Raw genomic sequence first — 23,212 nt, 5'->3', positions numbered from 1 at the left:
CTGTGGTGTAAGCGCCGCGGTTTGCTTTGCGAAGATTATAATAGAGAAGCTTGAATCTTCTACTGGACTGGGTTGCTTGACGCGAGGATGTTTCACTTCAAATCGCAGAAGCTTCCTCAGCTAAAATTCTTGCTCTGGTGGTCTGACTTCTGTCTTGACTCTTGTCGAGAAGAATGGTTCAAGGTTCATCATTCTTCTCGACAAGAGTCAAGACAGAGAAGAATGGTTCAAGGTTCATCATTCTTCTCGACAAGAGTCAAGACAGAAGTCAGACCACCAGAGCAAGAATTTTAGCTGAGGAAGCTTCTGCGATTTGAAGCGAAACATCCTCGCGTCAAGCAACTCAGTCCAGTCGAAGATTCAAGCTTCAAGCTTCTCTACTATGGAAACCACCTGGACAACTGAGAGCCTACACAGAAACTTTGCCAAGATTGTGTAACTTCATTAAATACCTTCAAAAAGATGGCAGTCCCAGGTACTGCCTGGTTCAGCAACTTACAATATCCACCCTAGTATTTTTTCCTTCCATCTCCATGTACCCCAACAAATTCAAAGTGGACATTTGAGGCTGACCTAAACACTGCAGATCATCAAATAGGTACAAATGAGACAATGTGATGGCCAAATCTGTCTCTGGTCCAAAGAGCAACAATGTGCGAAATCTGTCAGAAAATTTGTTTGAAATGAAACTGAGCCATATTTTAGTTCAGGAATCTCATAAAACTATGGTTCCAAATGATAGTCACAAACAATCCTGAATGTACACACTGATATACCGTATTTACTCTATTAAACACCCTAGTGGCCTGAAATTAACCTGAAAGTAAGTGTGTGTGTGTGTGTGTGTGTGTGTGTGGGGGGGGGGGGGGGGGGGGGGGGGTTATTGACTATTGTTTGCATGTGCATGCATGCTGTACACAGTATGGCCTTACGGTATGTACGTACATGTGTACTGCAAGCAGGAGAAGCAGCACAGATTGGAAACGAATGTTTTCTGCATGGAGTAGTTGCTACACAATTACATAAAATGGCTCAGCGCCAATGTTGCTGCTCAGCAGCATTCAAGCTAAAAGTTGTGAAAGAAGCAGCAGGGAAGCACCATGCTAGTTGTATTTTCTTAGTTGCTAAGAAACGCACCTGAGAATGGTGTAGGAACAAGGATAACCTTGCAACTCTGGCCAAAACAACAAAACAGCTGCCTGGTGGGGGGAAGAAAGTGCGTTATCGGGATATTGAAAAGGAGCTGTTAAAATGGTTCCAGGAAAGAAGAACAGCAGGCATTCGCATGACAGGGAAGTGTCTGAAATATGAGGCACTGCGGTTGCATAAGCAAGATGGAAACCAGAACTTCAGAGCTTCAAATGGCTGATATTTGAAGTTTGTGGCACGACATAACATATTAAGCTGACGATCCACATGTTGCTTAGCACTCAAAATAACTGACTGATAACAAGGTGGATAAATTCCTGAAGTATGCCCTCCCCGAGTTGGATGTGAAAGAAAGTGAAGATGACGCAGAGGCTTCGGCAGAGGAGGGCTGTGACCGTCTTAGACAGTAGCCACAAAGTGTGAACTTCAGCTGCTGTTACACAGCACACCACACCAATTAACATGAATCGCTTATGTTTTGTAGTGGCAATGAGGAATGGCTAATTCATTTTACTCTGTTCTCTCAGGAATTCAAAATTTCACTATTTGGAATAACCCCCCCCCCCCAAAAAAAAATCAATCAATTTATTAGAGAGGGGGCCTTTTAATAGAGTAGATACGGTATACTTATTTTCTTTTTAAAGTCAGTGTTACTCTGGTTTGGGCTGCAGCTTGTTCTTCTCTGGCTGGAAGAAGTTCTCAACCATGTTGTCGACCAAGTTGTTCAGTTCCTTCTGTAGATAAGCCACATCACTGATGGAGAATAAGAATAAATAAATAAATGTCACATGATGCAGTAGCTGTGCTGTGAAATCTGGGTTTGGTTTTACAGTTTAGATTTCTTGGTTAGCTGGTGTGTTCAGCGTGGCAGCGTACCTGTTACCAGGAGCAGCACAGAGTTCAGTGTAATATTTGATTTTTGGCTCCGTTCCACTGGTCCTCATGGTGGCCACGCCTCCATTTGAGAAGATGAATGTAATCATCTGACTGGATTTGGAAGTGGGCAGAATCTGAGTGACATGAGGAAGAAGTTAAGGACAGACAGACATACTGCCAGAAGATAATTTATTTGACATTCCGCACTGTTAGTGGCATGAAAAACTTTGGGCTCCCTTGGCCTATAACACATCTAAATTATTTTATGACATCAAATTTAAAATATTCAGGCTGCACTATATTAGTTATAAAATTATGCCCAAACTCATTGTGAAAAGAAATGACAAATTAAAAATGTCACAGCAAAAATAATGAAATGCCTAAGTATAGTAGTAAAACCTATCGAGGCTCATGGAATTGGTGTTTATCTGTGGACACCACTACACGCTCACTCTGTGTTCAAGAACCACCAACCCCAGTCAGATTTATGGTTCAGTACCATACCGTTTCTTTTTCCTCAGCTTAAAAAAAAACTAATATAGAGAAGCTACAATTTCTGTAAAAATTTTGATGTCATAAAAAAAAATTAAATGTGTAAAATCCCAAATCTTTCCAGCATGCCGGCTTGCGTAATCAGTTTCTTTTTAACGTTTTAGTCACTGCAACTGCAAGTCACTAAAAGTTTACAAGTACAAGAGAAGAGAAAATGGTACAAATAAAACCATAATATGAAAAAACAAACAAACAAAAAAACATCACAGCAATTTCTCAGTTCCTTTAATTTCCATAAAGTCTATAGGCTCCAGCCCTCTGACCCTTAATTGGAGTAAGCAGGTACAGAAAATGGATGGATCTCAAGTCTCTAGAAAGAAGAATACTGTTTAATGTCTGGCAACACAACATACTTGTTGGGCATAAACTATAATTTGAGAAACATTTGTGCGGTAAAATGTCAAAAGTTAACTTAAATTTACACCAAATGTGGCACACATATGAAGGAGGGCTCTGAAATTGTACAGCAAGGTTAAATTTGCCAAAGGTCAGGGATCAAGGTCTTGTCTGCCGGTCTGTTTCTTGGCCTTACTGTTGTGAAAGTGTAGGAACACGGACCCACAACAGGGGGCGCAAATGAACGGACAATGGAGAAGATAAATAACAAGGTTTTACTGTTGTGAAACGTGCACAACCAATACAACAATTGACAATTTGGGGTTAAGCCGAATTCCACTGGTGTCGTGTGGGCAGGCTCGAAGGTAGGAGACGTCCGTCCAAGTCGAACCGGAACCACCCAGATTTCCCCTGCCACCGAACCCTGGAAGTACTGGAACCGCCAAGTCCCGAATTCCCAGGTGGCCACTGCCTCCGCTCGTCGGATCCGGTACTGCTGGCAAGAGAACAAACACACAGGTGTGGGTGCGGCTGCACCCAGTAACACAGAGAGGGGAGAAGCCGTCTCCACCTCACGTCACAATACTGCAGGAAGGTGAGTACTTATCTGAAGCAACGGCTTTTGGTAGACAGCTGTCCTGCAAGGCACAACAAGAAAGGCAATATCATACAGCAGAGAATCGTTACCTCTATCTTAAGGTGATATCTCGGCACTGAGGTGGAGACGCCGTCCTGGTGATATACCTCCGTGCTGAGTGGAGTCAGCTGTGTCCAGTGATGGGTGACAGCTGTCACCCTGGCTGCTCTCGTAAGGCGGCAGCGCCCTCTGGTGCCTGGAGCCCGCACTCCAGGCAGGGCGCCCTCTGGTGGTGGTGGGCCAGCAGTACCTCCTCTTCAGCGGCCCACACAACACTTACAGGTCCTTGTGCTGATTTCTACCTACCAAATGTGTTATGTCAATGAAGGCTGACCCCAAAACTGCCCTAACAGAATTCATTGTGGGAAAAGGTCAAGCAATTTGATTTTCAACCCAATTTGGATCAAATGTGGCGCACAGGTGGATTCCAGAACTGTCCTCTCAAGGTCGGCTGGACATCAGCCATGTGAGTGATGGTCAAGGTCACTGCAGTCAAACGTCAGACTGATCAAGCCCTTACTATCTTCATGTCCACGGGTGCCATTACAGAGTGCAATGAAAAGGCAGGTCAAGGTTGGTTTTGCCATAGAAGTAGAGAGATGGAATGACAACTTCTGATCTCGGGGCTAAGGAGAGGACTTGGAGTTCTTCACTTCTACTCTTTTGCTCTGCAGCCAGCGCTTTGTTCATAGGTATTATAAACTCCAATATTCTGCTGGGAATCGACGATATCAAACATCACAAAATAAGGTTAAAGGTTTTGATCAATTAATCTGAGTAATTTACAGAGCCTTACATTTTGTAGCTGCCCCGATTATTGCTCACAAAGTCACTCTGCTTTCAACATGAAAATGCTTCATCTGTGCTGCATTGTTATTGCTCCGAAGGTTCACAAACCGGTTAGGTTGAAAGATGAATATATAACCCACATATCCCGCACATATGGAACTATTCAGATTAAATATATCTTATATAAAATATAGATCTTGCAGTTGATTAGCAACAAGGCAAATTTTAAAAGACAATTCAAGTTAATTTTATTCAGTCAGCTAAGGGAAGAAGAACGCCACCCTTTTGTTTTTATTTTTTATGTGATTTTTGGTCCAAAAGACGAGCTTATCTTCTAGTCCATTATTTTCTTGTCCAAAACTTTGTGCTAAATTTGTTGTCTACACTTCTACAGGGATACCGTTGCTATTTATTTTAATTTATTAATATCTTATTGTTCTCTGTTCAATTTGTACTTTATTTCACTGGTATTGCAGTGTAAATGATTATATATAAACTATACACTTATTGCTACTTTCATTCATTGATGAGATTATAATGTCTTTGCAATCTGTACACATTTAATCGACCTCCTCAGTATTGTCAAGTTTTAGATTCACATGGACCACAATAGAAATAAGCCTTTATGTTTTATTGTGCCATCCATGTATCAGTGATATATTCACTTTTCTGTGTTTATATGGATTTTACAAAAGTAACTCAATCATTCTGTAAATACTGATGAATTCTGTTTTACTCTAAATACTATTTTATCTGAGGGAACAATGCTGTCCACGTTGCCAGACTGAGAACTGTTCAGCTCAGTACCCAACAGTTTGGTGAACACCTGCAGCGCAAGCCATGTGGTCAGCTGGTGGTCTCCGGTGACAGCTGTCACCTGTCATCTGGTAGAATGCCGCCTATGATGCCTCATGGTTGATCCCAAATATCCTGGACATCTTCATGATGCAAGAACTCAGATGCTTCTCTAGAAAAGTGCAGTTCTGAAACTACAAAACTTTCATGTAAATTTAAAATCATGTAATATACAAAACTACTTGTGCTTGCTGGTGATTTTTCCACAGTTCTGGCAGCTTGATAGAAACTGATGGCAGGTGTCAGGTCCTTCATGATGCCTCTCATATTTTCTCTGATATGTGTTGACTGAAATAAATGATGCATATTTCATCATATTGACTGTGTGGTACCTCAGTGATATCAAAATAATTTATGACTGAATTAAAATGTGAATTGTTCTTAATGAGTTTTGTTGTTCAGCAAAAGAACGCGGTTCTTCTGGAACAATGAGGATCTTCAAGATTGATGCCAGCCAATATTTCTCTGAAATCCTGGGGGGGGGGGGGGGGAGTTTGAAATTGCTGCATTGAAGCCTGCAACCTTCTCATATCACACATCTCTGCAAGGTGCCGTTGGTTTGACTAACCCCCCCACCCCCAAATATATATATAACAGTTTTCAGGCTGTAATTTTTTTTCTTCTTCCTAAAATAGCGTTTATTTATGTTTGAGAGGCCACTCTCACATTTTTGAGGTGCAAGGATACAGATATGACTCAAGAAAATATTTTATACTGAGTTGTAACTTTGTGGAACAGCCTCCCTCGTCATGTGGTAAATGCTCCAAGTGTTATTACTTCAAAGACATACTATGATTATTTTTACAGTGTTTCATTTTTATTGACTGATGATTTTATTATGGTGTTTGATGACTTTGCCTGTGCCATTTATGAATTTTATGATGATGCTTTTCTTAAATGAAGAATGATGTGTGCTTTTAATTTTATACACGTTTTATGAATAATTGACCGTGATTTTCTGCCACAGTTGCTGACAGTCTGCATGCTCTTATCAATAATATTCGCAGGTTTTGTCCTGAATATGATTTAAAAATTTAAAATCAACAAGAACTTCATTCAAGCTTTGAGGAGCTTGAATGAAGGAACTATTTGAACATACTGTGAGGGGATAACTTGCTGAAGCCACGGACGAAAGTGCAAGAAAACACGCAGAAACTGTCCTTTAAAAGTGCATCTGGTGTTATTGCCGGCAGACGACCGAAAGTAAATTACCCCAACTCTCACAGCTGAGTGGCCGAAATCTCGGGGTCACAAGCTCACAAACAGAACTCAATGGAATGAGATCTTGAGTTGGCATGCCATCTCTCTACTTCTATGGTTTTGCTACAGTTGTGGGTGGGTACGTTTGTGTCCTGTGTTCTCTTACAGCCTTTTTGTTAGCCTGACTGCTGTCGTATCCAGTGGTCAGGTCTCGTACTGCAGTTACGGAGACACTGCCGCATATTGTTGGGTACGTGTTTGTTTGGCCATCATAGTGACGCAGGCGCTCAAAGAGATTGTGGATCACATCCTGATCATGGCAGATGAAGTAAGAGTTCTTGCTGATGTGATAGCCATACCTGAAATGAGGAATAAAGAGCATAAAATTCAAACTGGCCCCTCTGTCATAAACAAACAAACAAAAAATAATCCGAACACGTGTCTTACTCTTGATAGATGGCGGTGAGCTGCTGAGAAAGGCTTGTGTTTTTAGTTGCCAAATATGAAATCATCTCTCCTGCTATGGCGGCAGCACTGACTCCATCCTTATCCAGTACAACAGGACTGCACATATAACCTGCAACACAAAACCATTTCAGTAACTGCTTCCCTGCATGCGTCAACATATAGTCCTGCTGAAGTCGCTTGTTTTAAAGAGTTACTAGTGCACACAAAAGGCACATCATTCCAATTAAACCATCATAATCACATTATATGGGAATGCTCTTAACTGTGCAACTTTGTCTGCATGTTTGAGTGCACATCTTCGAAATGAGCTCCTGAACATCCTTTACCCACTGCATGGGGTTTAAGTCTGACCACAGGCTCAAAACCTAATTAACCAAATACCAAAGCCCTCAGTTGAAATGGCTTCCCACCACCTCCCCCCCACCCCCACTTGCTGTTGTATTCTGTGAAAATGCAGCAAAGCTGAACACATTCTGAAAGTCCCAAGAAAGCTGCTGAGTGCGAGATGATGAGGCATCCTGCAAAGGCTGCTCAGATGAGAAATCTACACATCTGAACAAGTATTACAGGTAAGGGTGATTAAAAAAACAAAACAACACATATAGCTTAATAAATAAAAAAAAACACAGGTTTACGATAGTGAAGTATTTTATTAAAGTTTTTGTGAAGCTGCATGCTCCTCACACTGGAGTGAAGTTTTCCAACTGCACTCACACCAGTTAGATCCTGTGAACTGCTAAAAGTGTAAACCAGCATGCAAACAGTAAGTCAGCCTCAGCTGCCATGTGAGCCCCAGCGTAATGACCAACACGCGGCTACTTTCAGAACAAATCAAATTAAATCAGCTTGTGACAGGAAGTTATAAGCACAAACCCACAGACTGTATATATCCTGGACAAAGCCTGCATGAAGTCACCCATAGATTTTCTATAGAGACCCGGAACAGTTGATATGAAGCCCATATCTGGGCATGGCCATGTTTGCAGTAGCGGCACGATGAACACATTAATGCATAAAGAGATTATTTACCACAGACACCAGGCAATCCTGGCTGCATGCAATGAAATTATATCATGATCCACAAAGAAAAAAAAGAAGGTAAAATTACTCAGTTCTCCGTGTAGAGCGGAGCCGCACAACACCGTGCATGCACTGGATGACATGCTCGTCAATATTTACGTGTAACAAATTCAGGAAAAAAAGCATTTATGGTACTTATTTAATTAAAAGTTCAAAAATCTTTCTAATGTCTTTCTGTGTAAATATGTCATGTTACGCTGTGGCTTATAAACCAGTGCGGCCTATTTATGTACCTTTAAAAAAAATAAAATAAAATAAATCGGTGGGTGCAGCTTATATTCAGGTGTGCTCTATAGTCTGGAAATTACAATAATAGGGTGGCCATATTTGGACTACCGAAAACCAGGACACTCGGCCCGGTGTCCTGGTTAGTATTAAATAGTTAGTAGTTACTAAATAGTTAGTAAAAAATAGTATTCCAAATGTTTGTAAGGAAATACTGCCAACAATACAGACAGCCTCCACAACAGCTAGCTGCCGCTACCACCAGACTCTTTGTTACGGTCTGACACTACCAAAGGCGGAGACACTGGGCTCAGCTGCTGTCACTCAAAGCAACCAAGCCCCTGATTACACAGAACATTATGGCTTAAAACATCTTGAACTAAGAAGTTAGAAAAAAAATTCACCCCCGTACAGTTGTCATGGAAGAGGAAACTATCCACAGAGATAGATCAAAATGGCTTTTTTTTTTTAAAACCAGGCTGTAAACATGTTTATTTCTGCTCTAAAGTTGGACATTTTAAGATGGTCTCTTAAGGGAAATGTGCTCCCTTTTGGAGCCAGCCTCAAGTGGCCAGTCAAGGAACTACTTCTACCGGTAGAGCTTCATCTGTGGCCACTGAAGTTTACTGCATGTGCAAACCCTTATAATGTAACAAAAAAAGGGGGTCATATTATGCTATCGAAAGTATGTGACCCCCCCCCCGCCCCCCCCCAAAAAATCCAAAAAGGATTATTCATAATTCCTAATATTTTAAAAAGCATGCTCTGAGACATATCTGTGCTCACCCACAGTGCCTGTGAGACATCTGATGATGGCAGCAGCGCTTCCATTTTAAAAAAGGTCATATTTTAGAAAACTGAAGTTTTGTTTTGTTTTGTTTTTTTAAGGCTCCATCATCTCAGTGTCTATGTATTAATTTTAGCTAGACGCCACATCCATTTTAAGCCATCTGATAACCTATACTGTCAGAGTGAAATGTTGGCTAATATGGCCCCTTTAATACAGTAAGTTGATGACATCTGTACCTATGGCTTCCTCAAAGGCAAACAGGACAGTCCTTCCCTGGTCCAAAAGGTCTTTTGCTCTGTTCCCCATCCACTTGAATCCTGTCAGTGTTTCCTGTTCAAAAACAAGCAAACATAACATAAGTCAAAGTCACATTTTGCAATGTTACAGCCTACAGGTAGCACAGTCTATTTTTGTTTTAAGAAGAACTTGCTTTGGGTGTGTTTTCAAATAGAGTGCTAAAAACTACTTTCACTTTTTAAATAAATACAAGGTGGTGAAATCGCATGACTCAAGCTCCAGATGGTCAAACTGTTTCAGGGCAAGTTTAAAGAGGAACTGTATTGTCACCACTGTGGCCTTTGCAAAAAAACTTCAGTGACTATAAAATGTGTTGGAGGAGATCTTTATCTGGCAGTATGCATGGAGACATGAAACACTGATGAGCTAGTAATTTCAAACATCAGTTTTTGTTTTTTTTTCTACGTGTTTAATTCCTGCTGCTCCAATATTTCAGACTGTCCTATTACCCACCCCAGGGCTGGTTTGATCCAGGGACTGAAGTTAAAACTTCAATTTCATCAACAAAAATATCACCTCCCACCTATCCCAGAGAACTGTTAGGGTGTCACTAAAGCTGCCTCAAGAAGAGACAGCTGCTACAATTACTACTACCACTAAAGTGGTCAATAGGCTATGTCACTCTCCGGATGCCAAAGTATATGCTAGCTCAATTCCGAGTTACCGATTGGACAGGAGCTGGACACACACACACACACGTCTCTTAGTATATAGATATGCTACAAATGTGTCTAAATGGTACTGTCACCTCGAAGTGGAAGCCTTCTTTGAGGGCAATGGCACGGAGTATTTTGGATGAGACTGTGCTGGACAACATGTAGACATTTTTAACGGCAGCAGCTTCAGAATTTTGCTGTTTCCAGCATCGGAATATCCACCAGCCAAGCAAAGCTCCCAACTCATTACCACTGAACACTCGCCACTCTCCACTAAGAGAGAGAGGACAACAAAATTAAAAAACGGGGGAAAAGCAGATATTAGAGTTGCAGGCATGCCCAAACCACCAGTCTGTCACATTTATAGTGGTCTCACGATGTGTTAGAATCTATTTTTTTGGTCCCATCTTTCATGAATGAATATTTTATTTTCAGACATTACACCAAAAGTGACCAGAATATCAAAGTCAACACATATACACCTATTCTTTTAGTGTTAATACAAACAGCACATCACATATATGTACATGACTAATACAAAAAAGCTAATTAACTAATGATACAGATAATACCAGTCTATTTATCTATATACTTCTGTGCACACATGCCACATAATTAGTCAATGTCTAAAAAAGGAATAGAAAGAAGTAAAACTTTCTAATCCTACCCCTTCTCCATCATTCAGACATAACCATGACATAGTCATCCTGTTTCCAGTTAGTCATGTGAGTTTGCAAAGCTAGTATTTATCTATTATATACTGTTTAGGTTACATACACACACACACACACACACACACACACACACACACACACACACACACACACACACACACACACACACACACAGAGATAAGATCTAAAACATTTTCTAAATACAGAAAATACCTATTTCTCTCAAATATTGTTCACAAATGAACACTTTTCCTTTGCTGAGATAATCCGTCCCACCTCATAGGTGTGGCATAACAAGATGCTGATTACACAGCATGATTATTGCACAGGTATGCCTTAGGCCTGTCATCAATATACAATGAGGTACCATAGCTTCGAACCATTTGACACATCAAAACATTTTTAAATCATTCTTTCCTAATTCTCGCGAGGACGTTTCGCTTCAAATCGCAGAAGCTTCCTCAGCTAAAATTCTTGCTCTGGTAGTCTGACTTCTGTCTTGACTCTTGTAGAGTCTTCTCTACAAGCCCAGTCCAGTTGAAGATTCAAGCTTCTCTACTATCAACACTTGGATGTTAAAATTACTTTATTTTATGAGGAATTCATTATTGTAACAGATTTCTTTATAACAAGTTTTCACTGTATCATGTGCCATATAATCAATTGTACAGTATTATATTTTACTGAGTGACAATAAATATTGTACAGATAATAAGTACATGTACAGATACTTGACAAATGGCATGTGTATGGTGAAAATTGAGATAAGTTAATTTAAAAATTTGATACCAAGCATGTTTTCTGTCCATTTTTTCCTCATTATGCTGGACAACGACAGAAGGTATTTTAAGCTTTGTGACAGAAAAGATTTCCATTTTAGACAAAATGTTTTGACACTCTACAGATTTGATGTAGACATTTTTTTTGTCATAAATTTTATCTAAAATGATTGGACAAAAAAAAACAAACAAGAAAAACAAAAAAACAAGCCCATAACAGTCAGCCAATCTTGGGCTTCAAATGGATTTCAGGATTATGGACAACATGAAACACACACACACACACACACACACAACACACACACACACACACACACACAGGAAAAAAAAAAAGAAAGAAAGAATGTTTTATCGATTTGGATCTCAGAGCTATAGTAATCATGATTGGTCTACTACACCATCATGTCTAATACAATATTGCTGATTGGCTGGGTAATAGGCTTGGCTGCGGAACTGAAAGTGACAATAATTGGCACAATTATTCGTTTTCACGCTTTTGTGAGCAGCTTTTTGATGTGGGAATAAAAAATTTCTTAACAATAATAGTGACACATGCTTGTGTCACCGCTGGACTGATAGTATTGCACACCGGGCATTTGCCCGGTGGCCTGATGGCCTACTGAACTGCGGATTATTATTATTTTTTTTATTTATTTATTTATTTATTTTTTTTACACGAAGTAAAGCGAGCTGTGAGCTTTTCATCCACGTTTTTTTTTTTTTTTGTAGCAGCTACGACTCGTCCTTACCTCTTAAAGCGCGGTGATAACAGCACACCTGCACTGAGCTTTACAAAGACATTTTTATGCTTTTTTCCCCTCCTTTATTTAGAGCTGAGCCGCCCCGTATCTGCACGTTAAAACAGCTGATCCTCTGCGACGCGTCAACAACTAACACTATTTTCCACTCAAATGCACCTAAACTCTCTTTCTGGGGAGCGCATGATTTGAAAACACAATAAAACTTTCTGACCTGTAAATCTGGTCATGTTTTCTGCATAAATAAATGTTATCCATTCTTTGTGCGCAAACGCCAAAGCAGGGGCGAATCCAGATGGAATGGGGGCGTGGGGCAAGGATGTCCCCCCCCTCACAACACCCCTAGATTAAAGGTCCAGTTTTGAAGCCTTTTTTTTTTTACTACAACTACTAATACTACTTAAAGTAATAATAATTTCGACAAGTAAAATGTTTACAGAAAATTTAAATGTTAGAATTTAATAGTTACATTTATTAACAATGTAGGTTAGACATTACAAGTTTTACTGTTACAGTGCTGTCAACAGTTAAATATGAGGTCAAGAAAGAGGTCTTCATTTTACTTTTTATAAAACAAGTATATATTTTCATTGAAGTCAAGAAAGGGTGACTATAAAGTGAGGTGGGGACCACTACGGCCATGACGGTAAGTGAAGGTTAACTTCAGCTATTAATTGATGAACAGCAACCTAACTTGTTCATAAATCAGACATCTGTGTGTGAGAGAGACATTCTGATCTTCTGGTCCGAAGTAAAGTGCTGTCTAACTGGGTCACTCAGATATGAATTAAGGTTGGATATTATTTCCGTTCGTGCTAACTCTGCCAGTCACGTAACCTAGCCTAGCAATGTAACCTGTGCAAATGGTGTGCATGGCTAGCTACCATGCTGTCGCCGCCAGGTTGTTTCTTTATTCTATTTGTGTGACGGTCGTGCGTCGGTCATACAAAGTATGCTGTTTTGCACAGTCTGCGGTGCGGTGGCGTGGTATAACGGTGTCCCTGTGTAAAATGTATTTTCCCAAGTCCTGGCATAATTTCACATACCTAACATTTTACTTTAAATTGAGAGTCATTCTCTAAGTTGATTAGCAACACAAATTGGTAATAAAAGAAATCCTTGATGTTACTTGTAGGTTGTAGTGAGATAGACAACTGTGGCCTTTTTGTGTATTGCAGTTTCAAAAGTTAACCTTTGTATCCAGTCACTGGTCCAGTCATCCAGTCATTTCTTGCTTTATATGATGAATTGTATCACACGAGTAATGATATATTATTTATAGTATAGCCTACAGTATTTCTATAACAAATGTTTTTATATAATTTCTATTTCTAAATTTAAGTAACAAGGCTGACTGAAATGACGGCTTATTATGTCTAAAAAATAATGTGACCTACTGTCAATAGAGCGTACTTTTGATAAGCCTATGATAACTGTATTTCGGGAGAACTTTTCATAATGCTTCTTATAGTGTTAAAATGTATGTGTCTCCTGGTGCACATTGATCGGTTAAGAGACCAAAAAAAAAAAAAAAAAAAAAAAAAAACCCACACACACACACACTGTCACAGCAGGCTTAATTTTTTTTCCCCTTCGTTACCTGGCCTGGTCTTGGTTAAAAATGCCTGGCCTGAAAAATTTCCCCAGTCCAGCCCTGGCTTGTGTACCTTGACTGTGAAACCGCCCAATGGAAAAATGTTATCTGCTTTAACTGTCTTACTATACTGCTCCTCTGTGTCATAGCAACAGATTATCAATGATATCACTGTAGAAATTATTTTCTGGGTCAATGTCCTCCATGTCCTGACTTCTGTACTCCGTGTAAAGGTTTTCAGTTCCAGCTTATTACAGTCCACTATCAGAGATGTTGAATTGTGTGAGTCCACCTCCGCAGCCCATGGTATCTTCTCTGGTCCCATGCTGTATTGGCTCACTTGCTGGTTTCAGCTGCATCAGCTGATTGCAAGATCAGCTGCTTAGCACTCAGTCAGCTGTTAGCCTAGTGGCTAGCAACTAATTATTTCAGTCCTTATTTGCTTTAAATCCAGGAAAAGTTAACTCGAGAGTCCAAGCACTTGTTCCAATGTCCATAGTCCAAAAGCAATTACAAAAAAAAAAAACTACAGAAAAAAAAAAAAAGATCAAAACCAAGCACCAAACCCAGAGCACCTGCAACAGACATTTTAACAGGAAACCGCAAAAACCCAGCAGGGGGGGGGAAAAAAAAAAATCATTAATATACTAGTTTTACTATATTTCTCAGAATTATTTAGGCTGTGAAACAGTAGTAGTGTGACATAGCCATCGAACTGAAAAAGTCAGTTAGGAAACATACTTTCAGAACATGCAAAAATACTTGCTATTATTTTTTTTTTTAATCAGCACTGTTCATTTGTCTTGCTGGGAAATTAGTATATTAGCAATGAAGTAGATGGTGCATTCCAAGAGTGCCGCAACACCTGCACCTGCCATGTTTCACACCATACATGTAAATTCATTTGTGTTTCAGTGTCACCATATTTCATTCTGTGGGGTCTTGACTTTTCATGACTTGTATCCAAAATTCATGCAGTGTCCCCTCGACTAACTCACAAACCTTCACCACGTTTAACACATACAGGCTCCAAACAGGTTATGTTATGACCTCGACTTTGACCTTTCAAGGTCATAAGAGTTCAGATGACCATTAAAACAATGATGTATAACATATTAGTATTTTATATCAAAGACAATTGGAATACACAGGTATAGAAAAGGAATGAGGGTATATTTAACAAATCCCTTGAAATAGCTGTTGTAAATATGCTCTATATCCTGTATAAGCATCAGGTAAAAATTTGAACCTAGGCCTGTAAGCTGGACTTTGACATGGTTATTTATTTATTTTAAAACAAATTATTTTGTCCTTTGCTGATCCTCAATTATATTAGTCAAAGCAATTTTTCTTGCATGGAGTTTTTCAACGGATTCTGTGTAATTTGGGGGAGCTGAATCTGATGTTAGTTTTTAATCAATCATATCACATTTTTTAACACATGAACACGTTTCTCGTATCAAGCACTGAAGCAGAAGCTGCAGTTTCGAACACTTCTTCAGCGCCATAAAAGATATTACGGCTCTTGTTCAGATTTCGCAAACCTGGTTTAAAAACTATGCTTTTGAAGCTGTTTTGTTCATGATTAGTGGCATAAAACTTGTGAGCAACTTTTGCGTAATCCATAAATATGGAACATACAGACTGCAAAAAAAAAAAAGTGATGTGATGGAGGAAACCTGAGTTTCGATTCAGATTCAGCACCACAGAATTACCCTTAATCAGTCCTCAAAGTCCATGCAAGAAAAATGTTTTATTTTTTTTGACCAGTGTTATTCCAGGGTTTTTCCAAATCTTGAATAAACCTGAGTTATGTTGGTCACAAGACTAAAAACAACACCCCTGCCTGCACACTGAGCACAAGTCTAAATTTTACAGTGGTTCATATTAAATACTGACAAACCTCTTCTTTCTCTCAGCAACAGCCAGTCGATCAGCATCTGGATCGTTTGCCAACACCACAGTGGCTCCCTTCTTCTCTGCCAGAGCAAATGACAGACTCTACAACGGACACACACACATACACACGTCATAGTGGCTGCAGCTGAATGTGTAGATACAAATACATATCTATTCACACTGTACCAGGACTCCCTCTCCCTCCTCGGGATTGGGATACTTGACAGTGGGAAATTCAGGATCTGGGTCCTTTTGTTCCTCGACAGCATATGGAGGGTGAAGGTCGAAGGCCTTGAAAGCTGACTGGACAAATGTATGGCCAACACCGTGCACCGATGTATGTACGATTTTCACCTGTGATTGCTTGTTTATTTCCCTGTAGACAACAAAACTATGGTCACAGCATTCAAAATTAGCACTTTTTTCCCCTGTGTGTTCTTCTGTAACATTTTCTACATTCCATCTCTGAAATGCAGAGTGTACCTCCACAGCTGTTTTCTGTTTGCTTGCTTTTTAAGGATTAAACTCAAACAGAAATTGTACAAGGTGAGCTGCAGCTCAGTGCCAGTGTTGGAGTATGTCAACAACAGTAGTTGGAGTACCTGTGATGGCAAAGACTCTGGATGGCCTTGAAGTACTGAGTACAGATTTCTTGATAGGGGTCTTGGAGCAAAGGGTTCTTGAGGGCCTCATCTGAGTTCCAGGACTCAGGCCAAGGCTCCAGGTTTTTGATGATGGCTTTTGAAATACTTTTGTCATGAGGAGATACAATTTGGGCACCATTTTCCCAGTACACCTGACACAAGGACAGAGTAGCAGAAGAAAGACAGAAAACATAAATAATTTATTCCACTGACAGATCTTGCATTTGACTTTATATGCTCTGCAGCCAAATAAAACAAGCATCAGCTCTGAAGAGGGGCCACAGAATCAAACGTTCAGCTGCAAGGGGAGTATACATATTAAGCTGGCTGCACACTACGTGATGATGTTATATACTACATCATAATGTATAAATGTAAATGCAGCAGCACGTCACAGAAAAACCCCATTACAACATTTGTCTAAAATGCTCATACTATACTCTGCTCCTTGCTGCAAAGCAAGAGGACCCAGGAAGAGCACAACAGGCTGGAGTGCCATCTTTGTTTGATGCAAAGTCTAAAATCCAAGTGTTGTAGACAACCACCCTCATGCATGAGCTGTCAGTGGCAGACATGCACAAATCCAACACCTTACAGAAGGTGCACCTACCCGACCATTTGTCTGCTCCTGCAACCTTGCAATACGCCATTATGAGGAAATAAGACACAGATTGCATCAAATTTCAAGCACGAACTATGTTGCGCAATACAAACACATTTTGGCAAAATACAGGATGCTAATGTAGTTCGAAGATACACAGTGTGATATGGCATTCCTATCATATAATCTTATGTTGTATCAACATGTGCAAGAGCCCAAACACAGGCTTCATACCAGCTGTTCCGAGTCTCCATAGAAAACCTATGGGTGACATCAGGCAGGTGTCAAATTAGTTGTTATTTAGAGAAACTTGGATGAGGTGTAACACTTGCATTGTCACGGAATATCCGCTACGACACAGTAACCATGTGGCCTTTTTCCTCTGTGCATGATCCAGCACACAGTTGCTTCAGTATCAAGAACCCCAGTAACTGGAAAAGACCAAAAGATTTTAGGAGGTGGGGAAGGATTAATTGTCTGCCTGGGTGGTTGCCATCCAGGAGGGTTCCATAGTGTGGTGGATGTGTTATAAGAATCAAGATCACTTTATACAGAAGGCACTCGTCACTCACCATCAAACAACACAGTGGCCAAAATTGTCTGCAAACTGGGCAATCTGAATACTCGAGTTGAGGTTTTTCATAAAGAGCATCAGCAGACAAGCAGGTGGCATACATTCATGGCACAACTGAAAAACCCAGAGACAAAGATAAATATTTTTAAAAAGTGTCACCTTGTAGCCGTTGTCCTGTTTGGGGTTGTGAGAGGCAGTTATCATGATACCAGCACACAGACCCAGGTGGGAAACTGTGAAAGGCTGCAGGAAGCACAAAAGATTACATCACATTTTAACAGTTCACACTCAAAAATAGAGACATGCTGACACACCAAGAATTTAAAAATCACTGGTTCTTGAAGCACAATATCCATCTAACATTGTTTGTGCTGTGCATTTTCTAAATATAAGTTACAGTAATTCTTTATATGGAATTTTGGCGAAATGGGACACATCTTGGCTTGTACAGGCAGGTGCACCTTCACTTATGTGTAATTAATGAAGCCTTGCTGCTAATCACAGGGCCACATCCTGGTGTCCACACACCTGACTAAAAATTTGCTTTCAACAATCAATGTAGGGGACCAAAATTACCACAAATGGTGTTGGGGTGATGTCAGAGAAGAGATGGACAGGGACTCCTCGGCTGATGAATACTGCTGCAGCCAGGCTTGCAAAGTGCTTACTGCTACCTCCGCTGGGAGGGTGGGCTCGGGCATCATATCCGATTACCACTCCTCTTTCCTTGAGGTTCTCAAAAGACTGCTCCAGGTAGAAACAGAAACCCTGTGACAGACAGAATAACGATGGGGATAATGACAAAATTATGTCATAAGTTATTCAGTTGACATTTACAGTTTGCTCATCATTTCATTCAGATGAGAATGAGCATCGGTGTTTGCATCACAACTTGATATTTAATATGAATTTGTGCTTGTGGTGCAACTGCTAACAGACCTGTGTGGTCTGGATGATAGTGAGGTCATTCATACAGGATGTACCGGGGCCCATAGCTGCTCTCAGACCAGCTGTACCAAACTCCATCCTGGTGGAGAAACACTTTCGCAGTGCCTCCACTGCTCCCTCCTTTAACATGTTCTGCACCATCAACACCGTGTGAGGGTTCTGAGGAGAGAACGGATACACACAGAAACCATGAGACAGTTTGAATTCAGACAACATGGAATATTCCACTACAGATCTCTACTGTACTGCATACATGTGAACACCAACCACGATGTGTGTCAAGAGTATTAATCTTTATGATTTCACAAAGGATAAAAAAAAATCTTAAAAGAAAGGAGATCAAAGTAAAGCTTATGTTGCAACTTAAAAAAAAGAAAAAAAAAAAAAAATCAAGCCAGATCCAGATGACAATGAAAATTTAATCAACTCCTCAACTTTTTTTTTTTTTATCTATTATTTGAGGCATCTTGTACAGTGGCAGACAGGTGATCTTGTAACTAGAATTCTTTGGTTCTTAACATATATTTAATAAGAATGAATGAATACTGTCAATTTCAAATAAATAAATAAACAAATGCACATTGTTCTCATTATTTAAACAAGCAGGCCCAAAGGGCCCCAATGCTTCCACTGTTCATTTGAGTGGAGAGAAAGGTCAACCTAAAATCTCCACCAAGATGGTTGCCATTGTGTCAGATGCAATGCAACTGACCTTGTCATGTTCTTTCGTGCCTTTATCACTTTGTACCCCTGTAGAATTGGAGGAGTCCAGTTAACACAATACCACTAGCTTTTCCTCAAAAAAAAAAAAAAAAAAAAAAATGTAATTGTCCAAAATCAAGCTCAAAATGAAATGGGCAGAAGTACAGACCTCCCCCTATCCTTAACAAATCTGTACCTCGAACCATCTGGGTGGAGTTACATTAACATGACTGAATGTTAGACTGGCAAATGGATGAATCCCAATCATAGCTCCCTTGACATATTGCATCGAGAGCCAAAAATCACTGAATATTAGTCACACATAAACTGGGAAACAGAAACTCAGCAAATGAGTCCGTGTGAGTTTTGCTGCATGCGGATAGCGAGTTGGGTCATTGTGCAAGTTCCTCTAATGCAATTACTTAAGACTAAGAAGTTATGCCTCTCTTCCACGTGACCTGATTAGTGGCATCCCGTGTCTGTTTAAGGCTGTGAATGAGTGACACTAGTGTTCTAATCAGTCAACTCAAAAATATTAATATGATTTTCAAATCAATGTGTATACTTTCATAGCACATGAACAGCCTTTTTGGAGAAATATGACAAATGATCAGGATATTACTCTACTGCGCAATTTTGTTGTTTAAGTAAAAGCAGAAAATGAAGCGATTACTCATTTTTAAGTTCTAGATACAATATAAGTCACACATTTGGGATGGAGAAGCAGGGAGACGACTGACTAGAAAAGATGGAGGGATCGGGCTTACCAGGAAAGTTCAAGGCTGGGCTCTACCCATGTGGTCTGCTGCCAAGATGGATGTGGCTACTGACATTACATGAAGTACCAGCAACATCAGTGGAAGCAGTGGAGAGGTGAGTGAACAAACACCTTCATCGAAGGCTCGGAGTTCCACATCAGTAGGGTTGCACATCAGGTCTGGACAATTATAGCTACCCTTTCTGTCAGTGGTTGAAGAGTTTAAGGTGGCAAAGTGCAGGGCCTTCATGCTATTCAGAGAAGGTCAGCAGAGCAGGTGTCAAAAAAACAGGACATAAGTGGGCGCCGGATAAAGTGGGGACTCAAGCAGTGTTGACGTTAAAGGACATCATAAGGAACTCCTGTATGGGGAGACAAGGACTTGAAACTACCCACTTCCAGCCATGGGAAAAGCATAAGAGCTTCCTGATTGAACAGATGGTCCCATGGGAAGCTGCATGTGAAGAGGCCTCAGAGATGAAGAACCTTAAGTACCTCCACAATGTGAGGAGGATGTGGTTCAGGGTCAAAACATCCGAAGAAGGTCGGTTGCCACATGATGACATCATCTCCAGGTGGAAAGCTGTGGCCACAAGGTGACTTGAAGCTGTGGCATTGAGAAGCATCTTGATGTATTTGTTATTAATAATATATAACCAGGTGGCTACCAAGGCGCAAAATATGACAGCAGATCAGTTTTGTGAAGGACGGTGTACTTTTTTGTCGTGGTATTTCATAAAACCACCAGCACAGCCAGCTTTGGAAAACTGTAACACTTGCATGTTGTATGATAATGCATTTTACATGTGGAAATTGGAGGATTTATAATGAGCATCACATGATGTAGATGCATTACAAAACTTGTGCAAGCACTTGCTGGCACACCAGACAAAGGAAATGTGAAGGCCATCTGATAGTGCAACATTCCATTTGCCATTTGTTTTGAGATTCCGTGCCTTTCTCAGGGACACTTGGACACTCAGACAATCAAACCCACAACAACTCAGTAGTTCTAATACCACCTCTTGTGACTACTCCATCCACTTTCAATACCTGCTTACTCCAATAAGGGGGGGGGGGGGGCGGGCGAAGAGTAAAATATGAAATTCAATTAATAAATTCAAATAATGCTGATAGACATTATTTTTCGCCTCTGGAATCATACATCGAGTTGTAAACCTACAAAGCAGCTAGGTTTTATTAATCTTAGAACGTCAGTTTCATTCATGCACATTTTTCCTTAATAAAATGGACACTTCATTACAACACTTAATTTTCACTTTTTTTTTTTTTTAATTACTAACATTTAGAAATTTCTGATTTGGAGAAACTAATAATGACAAAAAAAAAAAATCAGCCACCTTTACTCTTACATGAAGGTGTTCAAGACTTCAAAGTGCTGCACTTCATTAAAATGTACATACTACATCTTAACCCATTCATGTATAATTACAGACTGTGAAATGTTTTTATAGAGAATATAACCATGCTGGGTTACCATGTTGTTATAATAATGATAGTTTGGTTTATCCAACTTTTCTGTTGAACATTTCATTCATTTAGCATGTGATGCTAACTAGCTTACCTTGTCAAACAACAGCCACTGATCAACACTTTCGTCCAGCTTGCTGTCACCGCTCTTCGGCAAACTCTCTTCCATTTTCCTTCTTTGATCAAGTCCACACACTGTCCTCCCCAATGAATGTCGACACAAACGAACCTTCACGCCACGACGCTTCTCAAGCAACTAAACGAATACTTGAAAACGAACACGTCCTCCACGAGGGGCGGGGCGAGGCGACATAAAGGCTCACGAAACCTTATCTTGAAGCACTGCGCCCATGAAGCACTGTGCCGAAGCTTGATTCATTTCCAGAAAGGCAAAATTTTGTGTAAACTCCAAACTCAAATTCACGTTTTCTTCATGAAACTATTTTCCCTCTTTGCAAACCAATAAGTTTTGGCTGGTGAAATATACGGGTCACTTGTATTATTCCCCACCCATTTCCCTTACAGTTTTTTTTTTTTTGTCACATCATGCCCTAACCCCACTCCTAATGGGAGAATAATACAGTCAGGCTAAAGTTACAATCTTCAATCACAGTCACAAACGTTTGTCTACATTAGTGGCTTCCATCAGTCTCCATGATGTAGGCTCAGTTTTTGAATACAGCCATTTACTCCGTGATCCGGATTTATCCCAAAATTGAATAAACTCTTCCTCAACCCCAAGGCTTTCCACGCAAGATCACTAAAATGTGTTGATGTCCCATTTGAGATGACTCAAATCAAAAGTCAACAACAGCATAACATCATCAATAGAGGTAATTAATTCAATATAAAGGGGCCTTGTAGTGTGTAACGTTTTGTAATTTTACAATGTAGCTTTGATTCATGGAAGAGCTACCTATATTTAGGTGAAAATTAGAATTTATACCATTCATCTCTCTGTTGGGTGCATCAGGTAACATCATTGGCACAACAGCAACACATTATAAAGGTAGGATCAGATAATCATTTCATGGTCGATTGCAACCTTATGTTCAATTTGTCCTCATACAGTAGTGTTCAGAATAATAGTAGTGCTATGTGACTAAAAAGATTAATCCAGGTTTTGAGTATATTTCTTATTGTTACATGGAAAACAAGGTACCAGTAGATTCAGTAGATTCTCACAAATCCAACAAGACCAAGCATTCATGATATGAACACTCTTAAGGCTATGAAATTGGGCTGTTAGTTAAAAAAAAAAAAAAAAATAAGTAGAAAAGGGGGCGTTCACAATAATAGGAGTGTGGCATTCAGTCAGTGAGTTCATCAATTTTGTGGAACAAACAGGTGTGAATCAGGTGTCCCCTATTTAAGCATGAAGCCAGCACCTGTTGAACATGCTTTTCTCTTTGAAAGCCTGAGGAAAATGGGACGTTCAAGACAATGTTCAGAAGAACAGCGTAGTTTGATTAAATAGTTGATTGGAGAGAGGAAAACTTATATGCAGGTGCAAAAAATTATAGGCTGTTCATCTACAATGATCTCCAATGCTTTAAAATGGACAAAAAAAAAAAAAAAACAGACACACGTGGACGAAAACGGAAAACAACCATCAAAATGGATAGAAGAATAACCAGAATGGCAAAGGCTCACCCATTGATCAGCTCCAGAATGATCAAAGACAGTCTGGAGTTACCTGTAAGTGTTGTGACAGTTAGAAGACGCCTGTGTGAAGCTAATTTATTTGCAAGAATCCCCCGCAAAGTCCCTCTGTTAAATAAAAGACGTGCAGAAGACGTTACAATTTGCCAGAGAACACATCAACTGTCCTAAAGAGAAATGGAGGAATATTTTGTGGACTGATGAGTAAAATTGTTCTTT

General features: G+C 39.9%; 1 protein-coding gene across 1 annotated transcript; it reads right to left on the bottom strand.

Moving 5' to 3' along the window:
- Window positions 1-521: 521 nt before the first annotated feature.
- pgm2 (phosphoglucomutase 2) lies at window positions 522-21,582 on the bottom strand. Its single transcript, XM_034189187.1, has 13 exons — window positions 21,426-21,582; window positions 18,373-18,540; window positions 18,010-18,201; window positions 17,593-17,676; window positions 16,217-16,410; window positions 15,801-15,990; window positions 15,619-15,716; window positions 10,003-10,183; window positions 9,194-9,287; window positions 6,842-6,971; window positions 6,561-6,753; window positions 2,026-2,159; window positions 522-1,902 (listed from the first exon to the last, which is right to left on the bottom strand). Exons 1-13 carry the CDS (start codon window positions 21,498-21,500, stop codon window positions 1,800-1,802), a joined length of 1,836 nt encoding a protein of 611 aa, XP_034045078.1. The 5' UTR covers window positions 21,501-21,582; the 3' UTR covers window positions 522-1,799.
- Window positions 21,583-23,212: the final 1,630 nt, after the last annotated feature.

The sequence above is a fragment of the Thalassophryne amazonica genome, chromosome 15, assembly GCF_902500255.1.
Source record: "Thalassophryne amazonica chromosome 15, fThaAma1.1, whole genome shotgun sequence".
In the NCBI taxonomy this organism is placed as follows: Eukaryota; Metazoa; Chordata; class Actinopteri; order Batrachoidiformes; family Batrachoididae; genus Thalassophryne; species Thalassophryne amazonica.
The sequence above is the reverse complement of the archived record's forward strand: the minus strand, read 5'-3'. Positions and strand labels throughout refer to the sequence as shown.

Coding starts and splice junctions, on each gene's coding strand:
- pgm2 (XM_034189187.1), bottom strand. CDS start 21,500: ATGGAAGAGAGTTTGCCGAAGAGCGGTGACAGCAAGCTGGACGAAAGT. Junction 15,717..15,800: donor AGGAGGGAGAGGGAGTCCTG/GTACAGTGTGAA, acceptor TGTCCGTTGTAG/AGTCTGTCATTTGCTCTGGC. Junction 9,288..10,002: donor AAGAAGGCTTCCACTTCGAG/GTGACAGTACCA, acceptor GTTTTTGAACAG/GAAACACTGACAGGATTCAA.